The sequence below is a fragment of the Xiphias gladius genome, chromosome 10 (assembly GCF_016859285.1).
Source record: "Xiphias gladius isolate SHS-SW01 ecotype Sanya breed wild chromosome 10, ASM1685928v1, whole genome shotgun sequence".
Taxonomy (NCBI): domain Eukaryota; kingdom Metazoa; phylum Chordata; class Actinopteri; order Istiophoriformes; family Xiphiidae; genus Xiphias; species Xiphias gladius.
In genome coordinates this window covers 21,487,413-21,511,146 of record NC_053409.1, presented here as the reverse complement: position 1 = coordinate 21,511,146, position 23,734 = coordinate 21,487,413, and the positions used below count along the sequence as shown (strand labels likewise).

Here is a 23,734-nt window from a genome sequence, read left to right as displayed (position 1 = left end):
AATTATACACAGTTACCCGACTGAATGTGAGGTGTGTCTGAATCATCTGAGTCACATATTTCCATCAATCAAATTCTCTGCGACTTAGGTCGATGTCTGTACTGCAGCAGATTAGCAGGACCACAACTGCTGTGGCTCGCTCAGCATCTGGGAGGCCCGAAGAGGTTATGTTTACAAGCTTGTAAACCGATGCTTATTTCTGACTGGCAGCAATGATGAATGCTCATTTCTACAGTCGTCCAGGGGCAGAGATGAAAGGTTTTATTTTCCGGTGCCAACCTTTAGGATTTTTCGCTGTGTCCATCTATCCAGCAACACAGTCACGGAGGAGTCCGGTGGAAACACGGACGGGGTCCTATGACTCAGCCACCCAGGAGCAAGATGCCAGGCGTGGCACAGCAGCTTTCCTAATTACAACAATATGTTAAACCTTCTAAGCTCTCATGCTCACCGCAAGTTTTTCTAAAAAGGATGCTGACCTACATTTTCTCCTCCATGCTCTGAATTCAGAGAACGTTCTTTAAGCCCCAGTGAACAGAGAACTGAGATAGCAGCTCCCTCTTTTCGCACTGGCTGCTGCAAGAGGCAAGCCCGCAGTCTGGCCTACAGGGCCTTCCTGCAATTAACCAAAACTACAAGAAGGAAAAGATTTATTCATTTGAAATTATACAAAATGAAGGGGTTAGATGAGAAACAAATTATCAAGAAAGGCAGTCGATAGAATTCATTACCGATACTAAATGTGTGACAGAAATTACGACACACCCCAGCAAAATGGGCATAGCATTAATAATCAACAACCATTTCTAGATATAGCGGATGCTTTTACCATTGCCACTACCAAAGTGCAAAGTAATAAAAACACAGTTGCTATGGAAATGAGTGACTAATGTATTACAAGGATATCCCTGGAAGTCACTGTTTGGACACACAAATCAGAAACACGGCCGCACTGCCAATACGACTGCGGTCATCCACAATAACTCCACTCAGTGGAGAAATTCACATTTCCACAGCCTGGCCCAATCAATATGAGAATGAAGGAACAAATCAAGATGTCTGGGAATAAATAAAAACGAGGCACTCGCGATGAATAATAATGGTCACTAAACGCCCTGAGTGCAAAATTGTAAATGTAAAATTTATCAGACTCACTTCACCCAATTGAGGCTGATAATACAGCAATTGCCACACCAGTGAGGCATAAAATTTAATTTCGGCCACAGACAATCAGCCAGGAAAAGTCCAGGTTATTAATTTTCTGTGCATGTGTGTGTATATTGTGTGACATTAAAGATTAAAGGGCCATTTCTGGCAATGAAAGACTGCAGGAAAATGTCCATGCGATGAATTTTCTTAACATTATTCAACTCTTAAATATGGAAAATAATATTAACCAAAAGTAATCTTGAAGTCTGAAAGAAACTGCAGTTAACTGAAGAATAGCTCTCAAAAACTCATCAATATTCCCCTTAAATTTGTCAACTGGACTACAAAAGACACCTTTCAACATATTATTCAGGCTCAGACGAGGCAGCCAGCACACACAGCTCTAGAAACGTCACATTTCCTTTTTGACTAAACTAAGCCTCAACTGTCCGCAAGCTGCCGTGATATAATCTCATCTACATCTGGCACAGAGTTTTGACACATGTCTCTGTCTCTCTGCCTTTTCAGCTCATTAACCTCATTTTCTGCATTGCCCCCAAAATTGCTGGAACATGGGACAAGGTAAACAAGCCCCAGGATGCCCAGTTTAATCACAAAGCTATTTGGATAATTTGAGCTACATTTGGAAACAAGGTCACCTCTGCAGCCAACAATCACAGAAAACCCAGTTTTTGACGTGACGACGTTCTTTGGAAATGGAATTTATCAATTAGCAAGAATTGAGATGGAAATGAGATTTGTAGATTTAGGTTAAAAAAAAATGGAGTCGAAATCATAGCTATCGTGACTAAAGGGAAAATAATCTGCAGTTATGTAAGGGGGAAATAATGCGTAATGAGCAGTGCAAAATTGCTTAAGGTCCAGATCCAACTTTTTTTTTCTTTTGAGTTAATTCTATGACAACTGAGCAAATGCATTCATGAATGAAGACAGGGAGATGTGTTTGAAAGCTCTGGAAAAGGCTTGTAAGTGGAGCTTTAGCTACAATTATTTTTGTCCAATTTATTTTCATTATTAAGTCATCTCTCATTCATTTTTTGGATGACTCAATAAATTGTTTGCTCTTTAAGCAGAAAAGAAAAACAGTTAAAATACCAGAAAACTGGGAAATTGTGCTCATCACCATTTCCTACAGCCCAGAGTCACATCTTCAAATTGCCTGTTGCCCCAAAATATTCAATTACAATAATTTAAAACAGAGAAATGCATCAAATTTTGACATTTCAGAAGCTGGAACCAGCGAATATTGGGCATTTTTGCTTGATAAATACTTGAAGCGATTCTTTGATTCTCAAAACTGTTGATGATTAATAGTCTAGTGCAGTTTTAACTGAGGAAACCACAAGCTTTCAACACACTCTATCAACATGGCCTCGCTTTGTTTTTAATGGCCAAACAACAATCTTCACTATGCTAAAAATGAAATGTGCACATAGATTTTAATCAGTCCCCGCTGATACTGGTAGCAAACCAAAACTGAAGCATTTTACTGAGCCATTTCTGCTGAGTGACACTTTTATAGTTCTTATGTGTTATGACCTGTTCTTATCTGGATGCCATTTAGTCTGCTCTCCATCACGCTGAGGTCTATTTAGACTAATAGACACACTGAGGAGGACATTATGCCCTTGGACTGAACATTTGCACTGAAATGCGGATTTGCAAAAGTCGGTTTAGCTGTGCTGCATCGGAACTGACATTTTCTCCCAGTACATAAATGTGCTGCGGAATTGAAAAAGAAATATCACGGTCGACTCCATGTGTCAAGTGGCACACGTGCTTGTCCTTTCTCCCAGTTAGCGTGAATTTAATTTAGGGAGCATATGCCAACAAAACATCAGCAGTGTAGATGCATGTAGCATATTGCACAATGACAGTTTTAGCTCCTGAGCAGAAAAGTTATTAAACTCCTCAAACACAAAAGCTGTGTTTCATTTTTCAGCAATTTTCACAACCTTTATTCACCCAAAGAAGATGAACTCCTTTCTATGTTGCTGTGTTATTTCTTAGTAGCTGCTTATACGCAACTAAATACATGAAAACATCCTTGACACCACACATTCGGGTTGAACCAGGCTATTTACATTAATCTGGTGTTTATGTCTACACTTTATCAGTTGCATAACATCCGTCGGACTGCTGCAAGCCTTGACTTTTGACTGGAGTCCCTGTCACAGCCTTGTCCCTTCTGAAAGTTCAAGTACACCAGCTAAATTCAATGAAAACAATACCAAATTGCACTTGTCGGTTTTTTGTTTTTTTTTGTTTTGTTTTGTTTGTTTTTTAAAGTATCTCAGGTTGTTTGTGGACACAGAAAATACACAGACTGTCAATAAAGCCACATTTTTAACGCTCCTGATCTCATTCTGCAGAAAGGCAGTGGATTCAAATATGAGACGTACAGTATCATCAACACAGGGTCCTTAAAATCAAATACTGTCGAGGGGAAATAATAGAAGAAGACCAAAAGCAGGCAGTCGGGCATGGTGCTGGGCACTGAGGCATGAGGAGAGTCAGCTGGAGGCAAAATTGATCAGCCTGCAGAGTCACAAACCATCTCAAATGTGTGTGTGTGTGTGAGGGTGTGTGTGTGTGTGTGTGTGAAGTGACGAGGCGACTGCCCTTTCCTGTCCGGCCCCTGTCTGTCCTCCAGGATTTGCTGCATCAGCAAGAAGGGGGGGTTGTTGGATATCTTACATAAGGCGCTCTGACTTGACATTCAAAGAACATGGTAGAGAGATTCATTTGACAAAGACATCTGTATTGAAAGGCAGGAGCAGTATGAAACCGAGCGACATGGTTTATGAATTTGTATTTTTAGCCAGGGCCATATGATCAATTATTTATCAGACTTTAAAAAAAAAAAATGGGGGGGGGGGTGACCTCAGTTTCAAATATAGATAATACAATCATTCAGCCAAAGTGAAATTGACAATTTTCCAAAAGGTTGAGACAAAGAAAGGACACTCCCAAAACATGATCAAGAAGGTTCCTGGGACATTACCAGAGCAGTGAGGGCCATTATAGTCTAAGGTCAAATCGATTTTTATAACGTCTATATGGTGTAAAATAAGCTCTATGAATGACTTTTAATTAATCAAATTATAAGAATAATTCTTTAATGAAGGTTTAGGTTTGACTAAATTATGTCCCAGTCCAAAAGCCACAGCTATGTGGATGACAGTGCTGATTAGTCGGCCCACCTCTTTGGTCCTGAACTATCTGAACAAATAATGGGTGGATTGGCATTCAATTCTGTACAGACAATCATGGTCCCCAGAGCAGGAATCTTACTGACTTTGATGGTCCCAAGATTATTGCTCTAGACCCACTGTGAGGTTGACATTTTGGATTTTTTGTGAAATGTCTCAACAGCTAGTTGATCAGTTGCCCTGAAATTTTGTACAGACATTCGTGGTCCCCCGAGGATGAACCTTAATGAATTTGGTGATCCCCTGACTTTTCTTCTAATGCACCATTAGGTACAAAATGTTCACTTATTCACTAAATTTTGTCAATATCTGCTGAATGAGATGGAACAAAATTTTGTACAGACATTTACTGTTATAGGCATTTGTGAAAGGACTGCCATATAATTTGGTGTAGATATACATGGTCCCCAGAAGTTGAATCTATTGACTTTCATGATCCCTGGACCTTTCCTCTAGCACTACCAACGCAGGTTCAGAGTTTACACTTGCTATCCAGAGTGAAATGATCTTGACATCTTTAGGATGAATTGCTGTGAAATATGGAACCGATATTCAGTGTTCCCAGAGGATGAATCCTAACCGCTCCGCTGATCCTTTAATCCTTTTTTATGCAGCAAGCTTTTCCACTTATCCAGTGAAATATTTCAACATTTACTTGATGGACTGGCACAAAGTGAGGCACAGACATTCATAGTTCCAAGATGACGGATCCCACTGACTTTGCTGATCCTGTGACTTTTTGGACATTTGTATATTAGATCAAAATATCTCAATAACCATTGCATGGATTACAGTAAAAAAAATAAAGTAAAAAATAAAAATTCTTGTGTCCGTCATGATGAATTGTAAAAACTTTGGGGATCCCTTCACTTTTTCTGCTAGCACCATCATCAGAACAAAAAGTTTATACTTTTGGTTTATTACCAAAAGAATGACATTTCCATCAGCCTCAGCTTTCTTTTCAATGCTAATTATCAAAGGTTAGCATGCTGCACACCAAATTAAAGTTGTGAACATGGTGAACATTATACTTGCTAAACATCGGCACATTAGCATTTATCGCTGTGAGCATTTTAGCAGGCTGGCGCTAGCATTTAGCTCAAAGCACCACCAAGTACAGCTTCACAGAGCTGCTGGCGTAGCTGTAACTCTTAGTCTTGTTTTAAACTCCCAAACATTGGTACTGAACAGGCACTGAGTGCAGGACAACAAGAACAACAAGGGGAACATAAAAACAATGAAAGGCTTCAACTGCCTCTCATTCATCCTACTCTAAATTCCCTTAGTGCGAGCAACCCAGGCGGCCAGGGGACAAAAGAGCGAGTGTCTTACTGTTGCTCAAAGCGACATCTCAGCACTCCAACAGGCCCAAATATGACAGCCTACTGGATCCAGCTGCCACTCGAGGGCCCGTTCAATCCCGGCTCTGTCTCGGAGATTGGCCCCATCTCTCGCAGCACTTACCCTCATGCCTGTGGGCTGATGTGCAAGAAATGCATATGATGCCCACTTCAGAAATACCAAGATGAAACACAGCTCCTTGCCCTCGGCTCTCAAGAGCAGAGAGCTTAGGTGGTCACACCACCAGCGTGAATGATTTCGCAGGCAGGATAGAGGAGTGAGGAGGCTCTTTGAAGACACGGCCATCTTTAGACATAAGCATGCGTTTATTGTAACACACCGACACACCCTGAGCGCACATGGTGTTCATTCAAACGCCTCGCACGATGAGGAACAGAACTTAAGAGTAAATTTCACATTCACACTCAGGATGTCAGTCAGACACTTAGGCAGGCTGCTGAGGAGTGTCATAGGGACTCCCTAAGCGTACCCCTCAAGTACTTCATATCCTGGCTTATCCCCGGCCAGTTCTTTTTTTTTTTCTTTTCTTTTTAAAAAAAAACATCTTGGAGTTACACGCATCTGAATCTGACATCTGAATTTCCAAAGCACAGGCAATTATCATACAACCGCCCTCTAAGTTATGCGATTAAAGCCCCTCCCTCACCTATGATGGGTGATTAGTAAGCATCTCAGCGTTGAGTGGCACATGTCCTGATGTGACTCTGGGAAACGTGAGATCATTGCTGAGGCAGCAATTCTATAAGCCTCCCGGCCTAATAGCCTTGGGCTTCAGAGACCTCCGAGCCACAGCGAGCGGGGTTTATGGAGGCATGAAGAAATTACAGGATAAATGGACAAAATCAGGAGGAGGACACAGTGTGCCGGCTCAAAATTAAAAATGCAATGGCAGTCCCTTGTGATGTGCAAGTAGATTTCGCTGAGTTACAACAGTGATGAACCCATGCAAGGTTAACAGATACCAGGAACAGATTAAGACACAAAAAATTCCTGTCAACAGCACGGATCACTTCTAAACTCTCATTTTGGCAACAAAGCAGTACGGTTGCAGCCTGGCTCTTAGAATCAGCACCACGGGAATGGGAAGATGTTACTAGCCCGCTCCACTTTCAACCTGCAATACATTTTCCCGTATGAATTACAAGGCAAACTGCATCTGCAGACGACTCTGTGAGATGTGTTTGGAAGCTCCCGAAAAAGTTAGTAAACTGACCCTGAATAAAATTGATTGTTTTTGTCGGACGATTATTCTCTTACGTCAAGAGTGAACTTTGGTGCTCAAGATTTTCCCATGTCTTCCCAACTTACCATACCAGTGTCATTAGTTACTCCACTATCCAGTTACTTAAGTCTTACTTGCCTTTGAACACAGCCTTAAAACAGTCCATGCAGTCTTTTGTTTATTTTTACACTAAACTAAATGGCTTGCTGCTCTCTTATCCATGACCCGACAACTTGCACTTGCTTACTTAAAAGGAAATACTTCCACACTGTGTTAAATATGCTTATTTTTTCTTGCTTGCCGAGAGAAAAATCAATACCACTCTCATATCTTTCAGTTAAATAAAAAAGCTGGAGCCAGGAGGTGGTTAGCCCAGTTTAAGCGTTGAAACTGGAAACGGGGAGAAACCACTAGCCTGACTTTTCTCTAATGGTATGCTAACTACCTCCTGGTTCCTGCCTCAGGTTTGAAGAGAAAGATACAAGACTGGCACAAATCTCCTTTGCTAACTCCCAGCAAGAAAGCTGATTGGCATATTTCCCAAAATGAAAGTTGAACTATTCAACAATTTAACACAGCCGCACAGCACTTATCGAGGCCGCTTTTGTCACAAGGTGCACTCAGACACACTACAACGTAATTCATTCAAGATCGTTTTTAACATCTTTCTTTTTAATTTCTCACCTCAGACTGAGGAGTTAGTATGTTGAAGGACTAACAACAGATTTTTAGAGTACACTAGATGTGTGAAAACACTCATTGTGCACTATTTTCATGCCTAACTTCTAGAAAGGTATGCTAAAATCTGCAAATAGATTCTCCCGTGTTTCCGCTCTGCTGACTCCCTCTAAGTTCTCCTCCTGTTTCAATCTAAATAAATAAATAAACACTAGGAGAAACGAGCAGACTCAGACAGACAGACAGTTTGTCCTCCGAAGACAGGCAGTGGTCAGTGTGTTTAGCCACCTTTTGAGAGGCTGATTTCACAGGATGAGGCAGCTGATGTGACATCTGGTTTACAGGGCGAGCTCCACCAGCCTAAACTGACGGGCGGCGGTCAATAGCGAGCCGCAGCTACCTTGACTGGCACAAGAAGCAGCGAGGTCGCTCCTCTGGGCCTCCACTCAGACAAACTCGCTGCGTGGTCGACTAACACATTACATAAAGTAGATCCACGCAGTAAAGCAGCTTTATATGACAATCTACACCTGTTCACGTTGCCGGCAGACATCCGGGGTCACAGGGGACTAAACCTGGGATTTTTTAGTTACAGAAACCTTTTTTTTTTTTCATCCACTTGTCCATTCTGCTCAGTAACAATCACAGCTATGCTATTCCTGGAAATGAATTAGTCTTATTTCAGCTAAAAGCCATGCAATGTAATACCCACTGAAGGTATTAACTTAAGAGGATAGAGAGGGGCTAAGGAGAGGCAGTCATCAGTTTAAAAAATTAAAAAAAACAAGAACCACACATCTACTGCCCCAAACTCCTGCATTAATTAGAGCTTTTTTTCTCCCCTGTGGAACACAGCTGCTGGCCAAAGTCTGACAGCGGGGTTTAGTCAAGTGGAGTTTAAACCCCTTCACTTCTGGTATCGGATGAGACTAAAAATGTGCATTTACTCGTGTGAGTGAGAAGACAAAAATGCTGCATATTTACCAGATTTCAACATGATGCGAAAGAGCTTGGATCAGATCTCCAGAAACACTACCAAAAAAAATAATAATAATAAATTGAATAATAAATAATTTTCTTCTGGTCTTTTTTTTTCCCTGACCACTTCCACTGAGGGTTGTGTTATTACTGCTGTAGAAAGAGCATAGGGTAGTTTTACAGACATGACGTGTAGTTGCGAGGTTACTGAAATTCAGCAGCGATGAAACCCACAAATTTATTTAAATAGACAATGTTTCGAATCCAGTTGGAGCTTTGTCAGGTGGAAAGGTTTAAAAATGGATACCATACCCACCCAGAGTTATGTTTTTACTGCTCCCAAATGTGACCAAAAGCAGATTTTGCCTTCACATCTGGGGTTTTTTTTTTTTTTTTTTTTTTGGGGGGGATTTTGTTTTTAACTACAGCATAAATAAAGTAAAAACGTTAAATCCCAAATTTTCAAATTTATGTCTGATCTGTGGCAATGTCACCGGTGTCTCGTGGAAAACGACGAATGCAACCTTTACGTCCTTCTGGTGCAACTTTTGTTGTGACCCCACATTGCACTTCAGGAAAGATAACTACTATAACTATAACTGTTCAGTCCTCTATAGAGATGTTACTATTGGTTGAATATTTAGTTAAGCCATTGATTATAAAACACATTTGTCAAATACTGTCTGACAATCTTTTGCTAATTCCGGCTTCTTAAACGTGAATATTTGCTTTTTTTCCCCCTCTGTTTTACATTATTGTAAAATGAATATCTTTGGATTTTGGCGTGTTGGTCTGATTAAACAACTAGATGGGCGTTTTCCAGTATTTTATTACATTTTAAAGACTAAACCACCAATAGATTAATACATTATGAAAATAATTGCTAGTTGCAGCCCTACCATTGATGAAACCACATCAGCTTCTGAGCTCACGTGCAAACAAACCCATTGGCATGACATTGATGAAGGCTGTGTGACACAGTTACAAGGTCTGGGGGGTGGGGGGGTTAAGTGGACCATAAATTGGGATTTGCTAGAACTAGTCTAATAATAATATCTAACCTAGACAGTTAAAACGGAATCCGGCACTAAAGACCTGCAGTGTGAACCCAGCCTCCGAGTCTCTGGGGGTCACAGGAGCCCGAATGGTCTCCATGGTGCAGCCTGGCACGATGATCTGGCATAAAGCTGGTCGTCCGTCGTGACAACTGAGCGGGTGATTACTGGCATTCGGAGCTTTCGACACAAAGTGCATCTGCAGAACACACACCTTGACAGCCCGTTTTAATGCCGCGCCGAGGCCGAGGTGTCTGCGTCGGCGGCTGCCCGCCAAGCGGTGCCCGCCGCCCAGAAGCCGCGTATCCGGCATTTACCACATCGTCCGTGCAGTGCGGACGGCAGGACGAGCGCTGCGCCGCCGCGGGGCCTGCACGGGCATCCGCTCGGCGAGGCGGCGGGGCGGCTGGCAGGCTGGCTGGCAGGCTGGCGCCGCGGCCGCTGCAGTCTGTCAAATGACTGCGCAAGCTCGCGCGACTGGCGCATTGGAGACACCCGGGTTTTTAAAGTTTAAAAGGACAATGAGATGCCGTGCGCGCGGTGACTAACCTCGGGATGCAGTTCGGGGAGGATCCGTCTATCTCCCATGTCGCGAACAGGTTCATGGGCACCGGTCTGTTGAGAGCCCCGCTCCCGGGGAAACTCAACCGGCCACTTCTCTCCGCCATGGTCCGGGCTGCGGGCGGGACTGTCCGACTCCGAGCTGGGGGACTTGTAGACAGCAGACCGTTGCGGGTCCTCTGTATGTGTTTGTTTGGGTGTGTGTGTGTGTGTGTATATGTGTGTGTGTGTGTGTGTGTGTGTGCGTGTGTGTGCGTGCGTGTTTGTTTGCGTGTCCGTGAAGTGGGGCCGTCACACGCTCACGTCAGTGCGATGCGAGCGGCGGAGGACTAGCTCATGTCTCCGTCCTCGTCGAGCCGGGCCGGTCGGCGTGGTCCTCTGTGCCAAGGGAGGAACTGCAGTGGGAGCAGCGCAGGAGTGAGCGGACCGACCGCCGAGCTTGTTGTGCCTACCACGCTGCTCCCAGGGTATGAGGGGTGAGTAGTGCCGTACGAGCCCGAGGAGGGGGGCGGAGGGGGGGGCAAGCCCGTTCTACAAAAATACTGACTAAAAAATTGGTTTCGTTTCCTCATCGCATCTTATCGCATTTCAAAAAGCACTACCGGCCCAATAAGAAATAAAAAATGTATTTCGTATAAGAAAAACCTCAGCGCTCAGGGCCAAGGTTCGTGCCCCTTGCGTATTAGCGTTAGCATCTTATTTTTCTAGAAGATCATAACGGTAAGGTCATTCAACAAGACATTTTCTAATTCCAGCTTCTCAAATGTGAAGGTTTGTTGCCTTTAGCTGTTGTTAATTAATATATCCGAGTGATTTAAAGACGTCGCCGTGAGCTCAGGGCGACTGTAAGGTCATTTTGCATTATTTTAAAGACTAGAAAAAAAAGAAGCGATGGATTAATCGATAATGAAAATAACTGTTAATTGCAGCCCTACCGTGAGTGAAATTGTAACAGCTTTTGAGCTCAAGTTAACAAATTCAAATCACTGCGGGTATAGAGGGTGATTAATGCTATTTTTTAATGCTATTTTCTTCAAAAATGTTGTAAAAGACAAAACCAAAAAAAAAAGGCTTTATTCCTGTATTGCACTGTATTGCAATTTAAAAAGTACTCATTAAATAATAAATCAAAAAATATTTTATCTAGCAAAAAAAATTCAATACTATTCCCTCTTGAAAATGGGTGTAAACCAATTGTTAGCACAGATGTTATTAGCATTAGTGTTACATTTGACTCACAGAGCTAAGAATCTGTTTCTCAAGAATTGCTCTTTTCCATGTATTAGTATTTTCATGATGATACAATATCATGAAGGACTTTCACTCTCTTGGGACTTACTGGCTTGATTGTAGGCATTAGCACCATGACGTGCCAATCACTATAAATAAACATCTCTACAATACCAACGCCCTCTCTACCCTGATATAAAATCAGCATCTTCACAAGTTTTTTTTTTTTTAATCCAGTTTTTCTGGCTAATTAAACCTCTTTTAGGGTAAGTTGGAAGGACCTATACTGGGGTTTTGCTGGGGTCATCAAACTCCCTTGAACTCCCATAGAAGAATCATAAATATGTAACCCCCCCCCCCGAAATCCATTATACCGGAGAAAGTCAGGTTAAGGCAGAAAATCTGACAGCATATTTACATGATCTACAGTAACGTGGTTACTTTAAAACCTGGGCCTCATCACAGCCAATCAGTAATCCGAACTGTTCCCCACAGGATTCATTACTTGTGAACCAAGGCTGACATAGTCGTGGGTTATTGGTGATATGTGCTGAAAATTTTCTCTTTTTCCTTTCTTGGATGGAATATTTGGTCCTTTCATGATCTCACTACCACACTAAGATTTGGTCAATACAATCATAAACCGAGCATTTTTTTTTTTTTCTCACAGTGGCACTAATTTCCTGCCGTACACGGCAGCTGAATGACACAGCTTTCAGTTTCTTCGTCAGCCGGTTTGTCTTGCGGCACCAACAACCCCCCATAGCTTCCTCCCAGGAAAAACGTCACCGAAGGTCTCTGGACGGCCTTGGCAGGTGCAGACGGTGCAGGTCTGGGCGGATCCGTGAACTCGAGCCGGGTCGGTTCGACTCCCAGACCGCGACGCCGCGCCGCGTCCCGGAGCATTTAGGGTCCGCTGCTGCCAGCTATGGCACCTTTACATGTCCCAGTGCTGCTCATAGGTACAACCCTCAAGTAGAGAAGTGGAGGCGTTTGACTTTCTCCCCTTATTTTGCAATATGTTGCATTTGAATGACCCACTCTTCCTCGGGAGTCCCGATGTCACCTGGGTTCGTTTCCTTTATTGTGATTCAGGGGGCAGTTCGTCACCCGCTCCCCTGCTGATGCACCTGTGAGCGAGTCGCCAACCAAACCACACACAGAGAACAACTGTCAGGTCGTGACCGGGGAAAAACTGGTGTTTCAGTAGATTATTGAACACTGGTCCGTCATATCCATTACGCACAGCCGTGCGTTCTCCTTAATGTATAGCGATCCGTCAGTGCGCCACAGGGAGGCACTGCCACCATGTGGCGATCAGTGTGGCCCGGGCTGAACATCCTGGACGAACCGAGTGACCCTCTGTTCTCCGGTCCACGATTTTGTGGAACTAAGTCTACTTTAAGTTTTTTTTTTTTTTTTTTTTGAACAACTAACTAAACACGCCTGACTCGTGCCTTTTGGGAAGCGCGGCCATTCACCATCAAGGTTTTTTTCAGAGACTGCACTGCCTGCATTTTAAGGGATTAGTATGAGCTGAGGGATAAGCTGTCATCGTGTTAATCCATGGATAGCTTGTTTATAAGTATTATTTTTTCATCAATGGCCACTCTGCTCTTATACTACTGTTGAACAAACGGAAGAATGTACAGCTTATTTTTTTCAACGCGGTCGCTTTAAGTCACGCATGTACGAGGAAACGCACTAAGCGGCGTCCTAAGTGTGTTCGTGAATCAGATTCCCTTGGATCTCTCCAAACCGACTCCAGAGTCCGAAGAGTGGATTTGTTTCTCAGCGCGGACAAGGAAGAAAAATCACACTACTTCCTCGGGGCCGGCCTCTCCAGAAAACATGCTGAGCTGGGGGGTTCCTCCGGGTGAGATGGCACCAGGATCTCGCCAGAGTCACTTCCTGTGGACAGTAGATCGTTCACAAGCCCCGGATATTAAAATGCATTTCATCTGAAGACGTCAAGGTACAATATTTCACTGCTCTTCTTCTAAAAGTGTGGTTTTCATATCCTGTCTTTTCTTGTCTCACCATCTATTGAACAACCAGTATAATTCTTCTAAAACAGTGTATATTTTATTTTAATCCAATGTGGTTGTGTCTTAATTACAACTAATGATTTTGTCTTGCAACATACTTGTCTGTCATATTCAGGGCATTTAGATATTCTCATGATCGTCTATATAATTAGAGAATTTATCTATAACCCAAAGCCATAATAATCTTAAATTTATTTTATGAAATAGGAACAGAGTAAATGGATTAAACAACAGATAACATTAGGTTTTCATACTTGAGTTGATTAGTATTATTCAAAGACAGATAGTATGTAAATCAAAATTTTATTTGTGACTGTACCTGGGGTTTAGTTACATGATATGCTGTAATCATAGCACCACAGAAACAAATTTGGCTTTAACAGTTTTTGAAAGCTTTATTCAGTTCAACTACAGAGACTGTATTTAATATGTATGAGAGTCTCTCGACCCGCATTCACTATATATATATATATGTATATATATATATATATAAAAAAAGTCATTGTTCTTTCTGGACGTTACTAAAAAACAAATGACAATACGCAGTGAGTTTTATTAGTATCAAATCAATTAACTTATTTCTTCCTGCTGAAACAGACATACTTGTGTTCAGACCCACACCACAAAAGCCAAGGCTGGAGATAAAGTAAATAAAAATAAAAGAAAATTAATCACCAACACGGGACAAAGTCTTGATACAGCAGTGTTTAAGAAAAAAAAAGGGGGGGAGGGGAAATTAGCGCCAGATTCCATTATCATTAAACAAGAAAGCCGAAATAAATCACCAGCTGAGATGTTTGCAGTTTTGTTTACATACATATCAGGGCAGTGAATGCAACAAGTATAGAAGTACCTGTTACGGTGCCTAATCTGAAGCAGAATCACAGTTTCACAGCAAAGCCGGGAGCTTGCATTACAAACCAAAACATACTCACTGACATTTTGGGGACTTCAAACCATTCCCACCTAACCTTGAACACTCAGGCAAAGCACAGAAGAGCAGATGGAATCAAAACATGGCAGAGAAATACCACAGGCTGCAGGAGTGTGATCATCACCGATCAAAACGTGTTCTGTCATTGGGTATTTCATCAAAATATGAAGGGTTATTAGAAGAGGGAAATGTATAAATCATGAAGTGACAGGATATCCAAAAAGTGTTTTCCTTATGGAAGCACATCCAAACTAACAAAAACAACAAAAAACGGAAATCAAAGTCTAAGTGGGCACATTAATAACTGAAGATCAGATTTCAAAAGAAGCCATGTAAAAGGCAGTTCCCTCCCCTTCATTTAAAAACAAAAACAAAACAAAAAAGACAAAAAAAAAAAAACAAAACAAAAAAAAAAAAAAACAAAAAACAAAAACAAAATCACATGTCACCATGTCACATGGTGAGCAGCTACCAGTCTATTTCACGGCCTACAGGTGTATCGATCTCAGTGTTTGCTGTCTGCAGAGGCGGAGCGGGAACGTGAGCGGGATCGGGAACGAGAGCGAGAGCGTGAACGTGAACGGGAGCGAGACTGTTTGTTCTGAGCTGGGGCAGGTGAACGTGAGCGAGACCTGGAGCGAGACTTGGAGCGAGACTTGGATCTGGAAAGGGATCTGGCTGCGGCCTTGCCCCCTCCTGACGTCTTCTTCTCTGGGGTGCGGCTGACAGATCTGGAGCGGCTCCTGGAGCGGTTGCGGCTGCGGGAACGACTCTTTGAGCGAGAGTAGCTGCGGGAGCGGGAGCGGCTCTTGCTGCGACTGTTGGGAGAGAGAGGGAGAGGGAGAGGTCGTGTTTAACATTTCCCATGTTATTGTGCAGTTTTACACAATACTAGAAACAATAACATGATAAATCTTCAAACTGTAATAAGAAGGATTTTAAAGTAAAAAATGTTTAAAAAAAAAATCGGTGTCTCGAACTCTCTGATACATAGATTCGCTCTGTTTCCCCAAAATTTTGTTGGGTTCTGTTTGATGTGCTGGCTTCGATCACTGGTGGGAAAACACAACCAGGGTCCAATAAGTGATTAAAAATTTAAGCTGAAGAGCAAACAACCAGGCAACGTCATCCTGAAAAATATGGCCTCATCAAGAGGAACAGATCAACACTTTTGGAAGTACACTTATTTTCTATCTTGCCGAGAGTTGGATGAGCCAATCAATAACAATTGCATGCTTATGCGCAACAGCCAGCAGGTAGTTAGCTTAGCATAAAGACTTGAAGCAGAGGGAAATAGCAAGCCAGGCTCTGTCCACAGGTAAAACACTTTGACTGCCTTCAACTATTAACTCTAATTAAAATCTTATTTCTCATTCTTGTTGTGGTGGAGTAGGCGGAAGAGACCGATTGATTTACACTTTGGACAGAGCCAGGCTAACAGTTTCCATCTGTTTCTAGTGTTTATGCTAAGCTAATTGCTGGCTCTAGGTTCCTATTTAGCGTATTGACATTAGAGTCGAATCAATATTCTCATTAAACTTTAAGCAAGCAGCAAAGAAGGGCATTTCCCTAAAAACCGTTCCTCGTACCCTGTGCCAACCACCGGTGTTTACTCATGTAACCGATTTCTAGTTCAGAGAATCAAACACTTTTCTTTTCCCGGTACTTTGGGCTACAACAGTGCAAACATACAAAAAGCAGTTTTAACACAAGCCTTCAAGAAAAACAGTAAAAACAAATCACCTTCTGCTGTCCTCGTAGATTTTCAACTTGCGTCCATTCAGCTCTGTCCCATCAAGCTTGGCGATGGCATTCTTCATATCACTGCGAGATGCAAACTCAACCACCCTGTATTCAAGTAGAAACATTAATTAGGACCAAACTCTGACAACAAAGACCAAGTGAGATCATCTGACCAACAGAAAAACAACTCACCCTTCATTTTTGTTGGGTCTGTGAGCGTCCACAAAGGTAACTTCACCTGCTTTTCTCATCAGGTCTTTCAGGTCCTGTTTGAAACCATAATGTAAGATTAATTACACAGAACAGAACACGAGGTGCCAGTGAGAGCCTTTTCTGACCTGGAGGGAGAGAAATGAGCAGGCAGCAAGAAACCAGCACACACAAACACAGGTTATCTAATGCTGACTTTTGTCACTTTGTGATAAGCTCCCATTTCAGTGGAGGGCATCTAAACAACGAGAGCCACTGAAAATGCTTTGTGAAGAATGGACAAGTGTTGCTTTTTCTCAAAAATAATTACTATGTCCCATTAATTTGCTCCATGAATTCACGTTTAGTTTTATTTATTTATTTTTAGCTCATCAGCAAAAACCAAATCCAACTCCACAGTAAGACACCTGAGAGGTAACACAGCAGTTAGGGTTTTTATGTGTCAATGGTTACGACTTAATGCATTTCTGTAAACAAATCAATGCTAGGTTTTTTTATGTCTGCATGTGTGAGATGAAACTGTATTTATTAGGGGATGGATGACAATAGAACTATGAGTAAGTGAACAAAAACCTGATGAGGAGTGTCTTTTTGTTCATATAAAAGTGATTTGGATCAAAAGAGGTAAAGTGTTTACAAAGTCAAACTGCCCCCCACCCCACCCCCCGACTTCCCATTTGAGACTGTAACTCTACACCCCGTGTGTCTACACCCCACCCGACCCTGAACAAACCCAATCACATGAGTTTTATGCTACTTACCGCTCCATACCCAGGAAGATATTAGCATAGAGCCACTTGTCCAAATAGCAAATGGGAACCAATGCAGTGTTAAGCCCTTGAGAAACGACCTCGGCCTTGACTCAGCATCCGGCCTCCACAAGTAAGGAACCACCAGAGAGCAAGTAGGGGGAGGGGTGTGTGCCCGACTCAACACCCCCCCCCAGCTCCATCAGCAACAGAAAAAGACCCAAATGGGAGAGTGTAGGGACCGTGGATTTGAGGGGGGTTACAGCAGTCGGGGATGCCAGCCCACAGAACCTCCAGACTGTGGCTACGGACCTCCTAAGGCTACCGTATCCTGCGCTAGACCACTTTCACCCGCTACGGGGCCCAGCCAAGACTTTAGACCGGCGGCAACTGCGTGTAAGGAGAGGCACCAAATGGACACTATTCAGAAAAACAACCAGGAGAGGGCGCTAAACACTTCTGACACCTCCATGGAGGTTGTGCATTCACCTCTGATGTAAAGGAAACCATATCAGAGGAGCTGTTAAAAATCAGTTAAATGTTTTTGGTTAGAATGCCCATGAGCAGCAGTAACGTGCTTTTGTGTGGAAAAAACCTAGATGGAGGTAAACTAAAAAACAAACAAACAAACAAACAAAACAAAAAAACCCTGGGGCTTTCTATTGTAATTAGCCAATTAACTTTTGAGTACTTAAAAAAAAAAAAAAAAAAAAAAAAAGTAATCTGACTAGAAAAAAATTGACATCTGCAATTTGAAAGAGTTTGTGTTGTAAAACAGATGAGAAAGTTTAGTTATCTCTTACCTGCCAGCTAATCCGTGAAGAGAGGTTCTCTACAATGAGTCTATGGTCGGTCCGCACAGGAGGGCCATACCTGTACAGGCAACGAAAAAGAGCCTTTAATACAACATTTTTGTGAAAACAGGGGAGGACAAATGTTTCCAGATCAAATAGGAAAGCCCACAGTATTAAACGCAGCTGTAAGATTCACGTGAATTTATTTTCACAGCACAGCAAGTTTCACTTTGTCTTTACTCCTGTAGTATTTGCTTTGTCAGCCTGAGAGCTGTGTCAATATTTTAATTTGATTCAAAGGTGGAATAACAGGCTTTCATTTTCCACCAGCTTTGACTTTATCTCAGTTAATCCTGCTTAAAAGACTGAAGTCAAATATTTTTTTGTACATAAATTTTCTGCCACATGCGCGCAATTATATTTTTCATCAGTCTTAGTTTTGAAGACCAGAGACTAATGTACCTGGATCCACTGCTGCGAGATGGGCGATAGCTGCTGCTGCTGCTACTGCTGCTGAAACGTCCCATTCCAGGGCCACCACCTCTTCCTCTTCTGGAGCGAGCATGCTCGATAGTGACCCTGATAAAGAGAGAGCGAGAAATTCTTCAGATTATACATGAATTAGATGAGTAACAAATTAAATGTTACCAATATGACTAGGAAGGAAATGTAGGTTGTTAATTTTTAAAAAGGCTCTACTAGATTTACAGTCATGTTCACTATTCTGTGTGGGCTGACTTAAAATAAATCATTTACTGGATTAAAGTTATTGTTTTATCAACACTCCTGCTTTACAGAAAACAAAGTGTGTGGTAACTGCAGAGACAAATGCCCTAATTTATGAACTGACAGTGAATAATCAAACATCTATCAGGCCTCCCATGAAACACATGCTGGTGATTTTACTGCGTTGTTGATAGATTCACAGTTGCAAGCCCTGCATTTAGGTAAAAATCAATCAGGACAAAATATCTCAAACAAATAATAAATTGAAGCACAGATTGAGTTACGGACATACTCTGAATAGTGTCAACTTTTATCATTAATGTCCTCTTGTATTTTCACATTACGTAGTTATACATATATAAAGTTGAGGGCTGTAACTAATAATTATTTTTACTATCAATTAATCTACCAGTTATTTTTTCAATTAATTGATTTATCGTTTTGTCAATAAAAATGACAGTAAATAGCGAAAAATGCATGTTAGATTTTCCCACAGACCAAGGTGACATATTCAAATGTCTCGTTTTGTCTGACAAATAGTCCAAAATCCATAGACACTCAGTCTATCATCGTGTGTGACAAAGAAGCAATAAATCCTCATATTTGAGAAGCTACAAACAGAAAGTTTTACATTTGTTAAAAAAAAAAAAAAAAAGATTATTATTTGATTACCCATATAGTTTGATTCGTTTTCTGTCACATAACTAATCGCTGAAGCTCCAATGAAGTTAAACCTGTATGAATGTTTACTTCTTGTTTTGAGGGACATTTGAGTCCTTTCTGCTGCTACTGTGACTCAAAACTGCAGCACTGTAGCAAATCCAATTCTGATCAGACTCCTACACAATACACTGCTACTTTAAGTAGCAGTACACTCATTGTGTAACCTTGCTGTGATGGTAGTCAAATTCTGCACTTCTCTTTGGTTACAAACCTGTCATTTAGTCTGTGTGAACATGCCAGACCAATGGGCTCAGAACACAAAGACGCCACCCAAGATTAGATATTTACCTTTCACTGCACAACTCTTTGCCATTCAACTCGTACACAGCATCATCTGCATCTCTGTGGTCATCAAACTCCTGTAAAGAGGGCAAAGAAAACACCACTTATAGATGCAAAAAAATATCTAGACAAGACAATCAGAGATCGTAATTCACACCAAGTGGTCTGTGACACTGACCACAAATCCGAATCCGTTCTTTAAGTTGATCTCCCGAATCCGTCCGTATCCCTTGAAGAACTTCTCCACATCTCTTTCTCTGGCGTGTGGGCTCAAACGGCCGATGAAGACACGACAGCCACTCATAATGTTATCTGCTGAAATAGGAAAACACAAGATATGGTAAACATTTAACCCCAATGGAATGCAGGAGGAAAAGCGGAGTAAAGACAGCTTAATCATTGATATTTGTTGGTATCCTGAGTTCACTTGGTCGACAGTTCCTTTTAAACACATCGCCTCATGTAGACTCACATTCGAAGATTAATTAGTAACTAATATATTACTGATCAGAAATAAAGTCAAGATGGCAGAAGCTGTGACATTAGTTTTGAATTACTTTCTGACCATAGTTACAATAGTTTATTTATAAGTCTTGAACCTTGTAAGGTAACTTTCACTAACACCTAAAAGTCAATACACTTGTCTGCAATAAAACATTAACCTTCACTGAAAAACAGCAGAGAGGCTGTTTGGGCCGCAACTAACAATGCTTTTCATTATTGATTAATCTAGCAGTTATTTTCTTGATTAATTGTTTAGTCTACAAAATGTCAGAAAATGGTGGAAAAATACCAAGGTTATGTCTTAAAATGTCTTGTTTTTTCCAACCAACAGTCCAAAACTAAAAAATATTAAATTTAATAGGATAATAAAACACAGAAAAACAGGAAATCCTCATATTTGAGAGGCTGAAAACAGGATTTTTTACATTAAAAGGTTACTTTAACAATTTGATTATCAAAATAGTTTATTTTTCTGTCCATTAATCAATTCATCATTGCAGCTCTAAATGCTATTTCAAACAGCAAATTCCATATATTTAATGAGTGTGGTTATTGTTTATCATCTTCCACCAACTAAATTGATGATTAGATGTTCCTGCTGGCTTTCCACCTCGCTCAACACTTTCCTGAATGCTGTGCATGTTACATCTTCCTTTGTGCAAGCTTTTGTTTACTTGTGAATAAAGTTAAATAAATTAAGTCTGGAGTGAAAATCACTAGCTATAGTGAAACTCAACCTGAACAGGATCAAAGCCACATGATAAACCAGTTCTGGTTAAACCGGTTTCAGTACAGTTATTTACTTTCAATCAGAGTCTGGTTTCACAAAAAGCCCCAAGATCTCACAAAGCTGAAACTAATAACCTCCAACATTCAGCCCTCAATTTCTTAGGTACACCCAGCAACAATTAATGCAGCGTAATAAAACAGGACTTCAATAAATCCTACCTTCATGAAGGTTATAATGTTAAAGTTTTGTTGGGGCTGTCTCAGAGATGTGTTAATTCAACATCCATGATGATTTTTGACTTTGTGCGGGAGGTGGTGTTGAATTGTCTTACATTTGCAAGCGTGTCTAATGTTCTCCCCCTCATTGTTATAAAAAGAGTTGACAGTATATTAATCTCAGTAATACAATTCGACAGTCCCACAATCTATAGCCTCAAAAAAAGGGGCCATTAAGATAATTCTACCTCTCTAAAACAGTATCAAATGGCATAAATTGGTCCGTTAGTATTTTTGGTACCTCTAAGCCAATTTACAATCCTTACGAACTGAGTTATCTCAGTTTTAATCATCACATCAGCAGTGTTGAAATATAACTAAGTACATTACTTCAAGTGCTGTACATAAGTACAATTTTGAGGTGCTGGTACTGTACTTGAGTGTTTTCTTTTCAAGCAGCTTTCTACTTCTACTCCACTACATTCAGAGACAAATCTTGCACCTTTTAAATCCACTTTATCTATCTAACAGCTTTAGTTACTGGTCACTTTACAGTAGCAAGTAGAGCTATAACACTAAGTGATGCATTAACAGACAGGAAATTGATTGGCAGCTTCTTTATGTAATTCCGTAAGTCATTTCATGGTTCCAGCTTCTCAAATGTGAAAATTTGCTGCTTAAAATTTTGATTATTTAGTTTAAATTTATAAAAATGAATAAATTAATCATTTGAATTTTGGATCATTGCCTGAACAAAACAAGCATTATGAAAGTGACACTTTGAGATCTGGGTATTTGTAACATTATTTCTCAAAAATTTCTTAATTAAAAACAAACAAACAATCAGTTAATTGAGAAAATAATCAGATTAATCCATAATTAAAATAATTATTCGTTGCAGCCTAATGATACCACAGTGCATTTCCACACACTTCTAATACTAGCGTATTTCCACAATGTATTGCTATCGTTCACTCACGTGGTATATAATCGGTAAAATGCCCCCTAAAGTCGAACAACTCGGGAAGTCGGAGAAAATTTTGGTACACAATTTGCCGAGTCGTCGACGTCATACATGCAGAAAAATGGCGGACGAAAGAAAGACATTTTGAACTAGTGGTTCAAATTCACGTATTTTTTTTTTTTTTTTTTTGGGGGGGGGGGGGCTAAGACTTGCTTTGCAATATGGTATTTGGATGCAACCGTTAGTTGCTGTCCACTCAGAGTAGCCTACATTAGTTGCAAAAAATTATTTATTAGCAGTAAATCTCATGAAAAGACAGGTAAAGCAATATTTTAATGGTTTCGACGCAAATGTGATGTCGCAGCAACAACGCTGGGACGCTCTGACCAATTTAAAAAAAAAAAAAAAAAAAAATCAGCTTTTTAGCGCCAATGTTGTATCTACATTCCGATTTTAAAAGTACCTGAACACCACCGGGGTCGGAGGAACGATTTCCCGACTCGGGGAATGGGACCATCCGAACACGTGAATGCGACATTAGTTAAGTAATGGATCTAACTAAGTCCAGTCTCACTACACCCTCCGCCACCGCAAATCAGTCACCGCTGAGGCCTAATATTAGCCTGAGGACACACCGTGATAAATTCCCGTTAAATTCACGCATTGTTGAAAAGAAGAAGTTCAAGATATGTAAAATGAACATCCGTTAAAATATAATCATAATTTAACTGGTTAACATTAAGATGAAGTAGGCTTTTATTTAACCCGCTTTAAAACGGTTTAGCCTGGTGCCTCCGTAACGGTTGTAGCTCGCCTCGAGGTCGGCTTCAGCTACCTACCGTTAGCTACAAAGACATCACTCACTGTTCGGAAAAAACGAACCCCACGGTTAGTTGTTTAAAACCGTCAAGTTAGTGCGTTCATTTAACGCCGATCCTGCAGATTCTCACCTTAATATTCTCCTCAAATCGTCCCCGGTGCTGTTGCTTGTGTCGCTGCTAAGCTACTACCAAACGTGCCGTCCACTCGACTGTAGCAAAATGGCGAGTGAGTCCAAAGAGCAAAAGAACAGGAAACGCTGCTGCCTTCAGGGTTGCCAGTTCGGGCTTACTCATTAACTAAAGTTGACGACTTTACCCCGTTTCCGTCCGAACAAGCATTGCATCGGCTGTACTAATTTATCACAGTGGATTATGACGTAGCCTCTCCAGTTGAAACCCACTAGGATGTCCCTTTAATTAAGAAAAAAAACAAGCTAACTTTCGGGGTGTCCCCAAAGGGGGATACGACACGGATTTGGCATCCCAAGTCAGAACTTAGTATTGTGTATTGTAGCGAAACTAAATAAATAATACCACCCGAAACCCAGGTGCTTTGTATGAAGCAGTTGTTTCTTCTACGTGGTAACACTAATAGCGCAGATAACACATCACTTTGCTTTAGATTACACTACTTTAAGTCCCCCTATTTAGTATTTATAGGAAGTATATAAACATTTAATAAATGGGTTACAACACACTTTTGTGTAGTTGTAAAACAGATGTACACTCTGTTGTCAGTATATTAAAACTAAAACATACACTCTAATACAACATTCCTGCAATAAATCCTCTCTTGGTGAAGGTTTTAATGTTCAGTTTTCAT

At 41.1% G+C, this 23,734-nt stretch overlaps 2 protein-coding genes across 4 annotated transcripts in view; both read right to left on the bottom strand.

Annotated features, from left to right (window-relative positions):
* pacs2 (phosphofurin acidic cluster sorting protein 2) overlaps window positions 1-10,707 on the bottom strand; it is a 63,785-nt gene extending 53,078 nt beyond the window's left edge. For both annotated transcript variants that reach the window (XM_040137908.1, XM_040137909.1), the window contains exon 1: window positions 10,227-10,707. In XM_040137908.1, coding sequence (XP_039993842.1) covers window positions 10,227-10,345 — 119 coding nt within the window. In that variant the 5' untranslated portion in view covers window positions 10,346-10,707. The remainder of the gene's footprint in view (window positions 1-10,226) is intronic.
* Window positions 10,708-13,728: 3,021 nt separating this feature from the next.
* Window positions 13,729-23,248, bottom strand: srsf5a (serine and arginine rich splicing factor 5a). Of its 2 annotated transcripts, none has more exons than XM_040137911.1 (8): window positions 23,041-23,248; window positions 19,856-19,989; window positions 19,684-19,754; window positions 18,409-18,525; window positions 17,956-18,025; window positions 16,386-16,459; window positions 16,194-16,298; window positions 13,729-15,268 (listed from the first exon to the last, which is right to left on the bottom strand). In XM_040137911.1, exons 2-8 carry the CDS (start codon window positions 19,979-19,981, stop codon window positions 14,956-14,958), a joined length of 876 nt encoding a protein of 291 aa, XP_039993845.1. In that variant the 5' UTR covers window positions 19,982-19,989; window positions 23,041-23,248; the 3' UTR covers window positions 13,729-14,955. The 2 variants fall into 2 exon arrangements, with proteins under 2 accessions (XP_039993845.1, XP_039993844.1); XM_040137910.1 differs by having other exon boundaries at window positions 13,730-15,268; window positions 19,856-19,992; window positions 23,041-23,247.
* Between the last annotated feature and the right edge of the window lie 486 nt (window positions 23,249-23,734).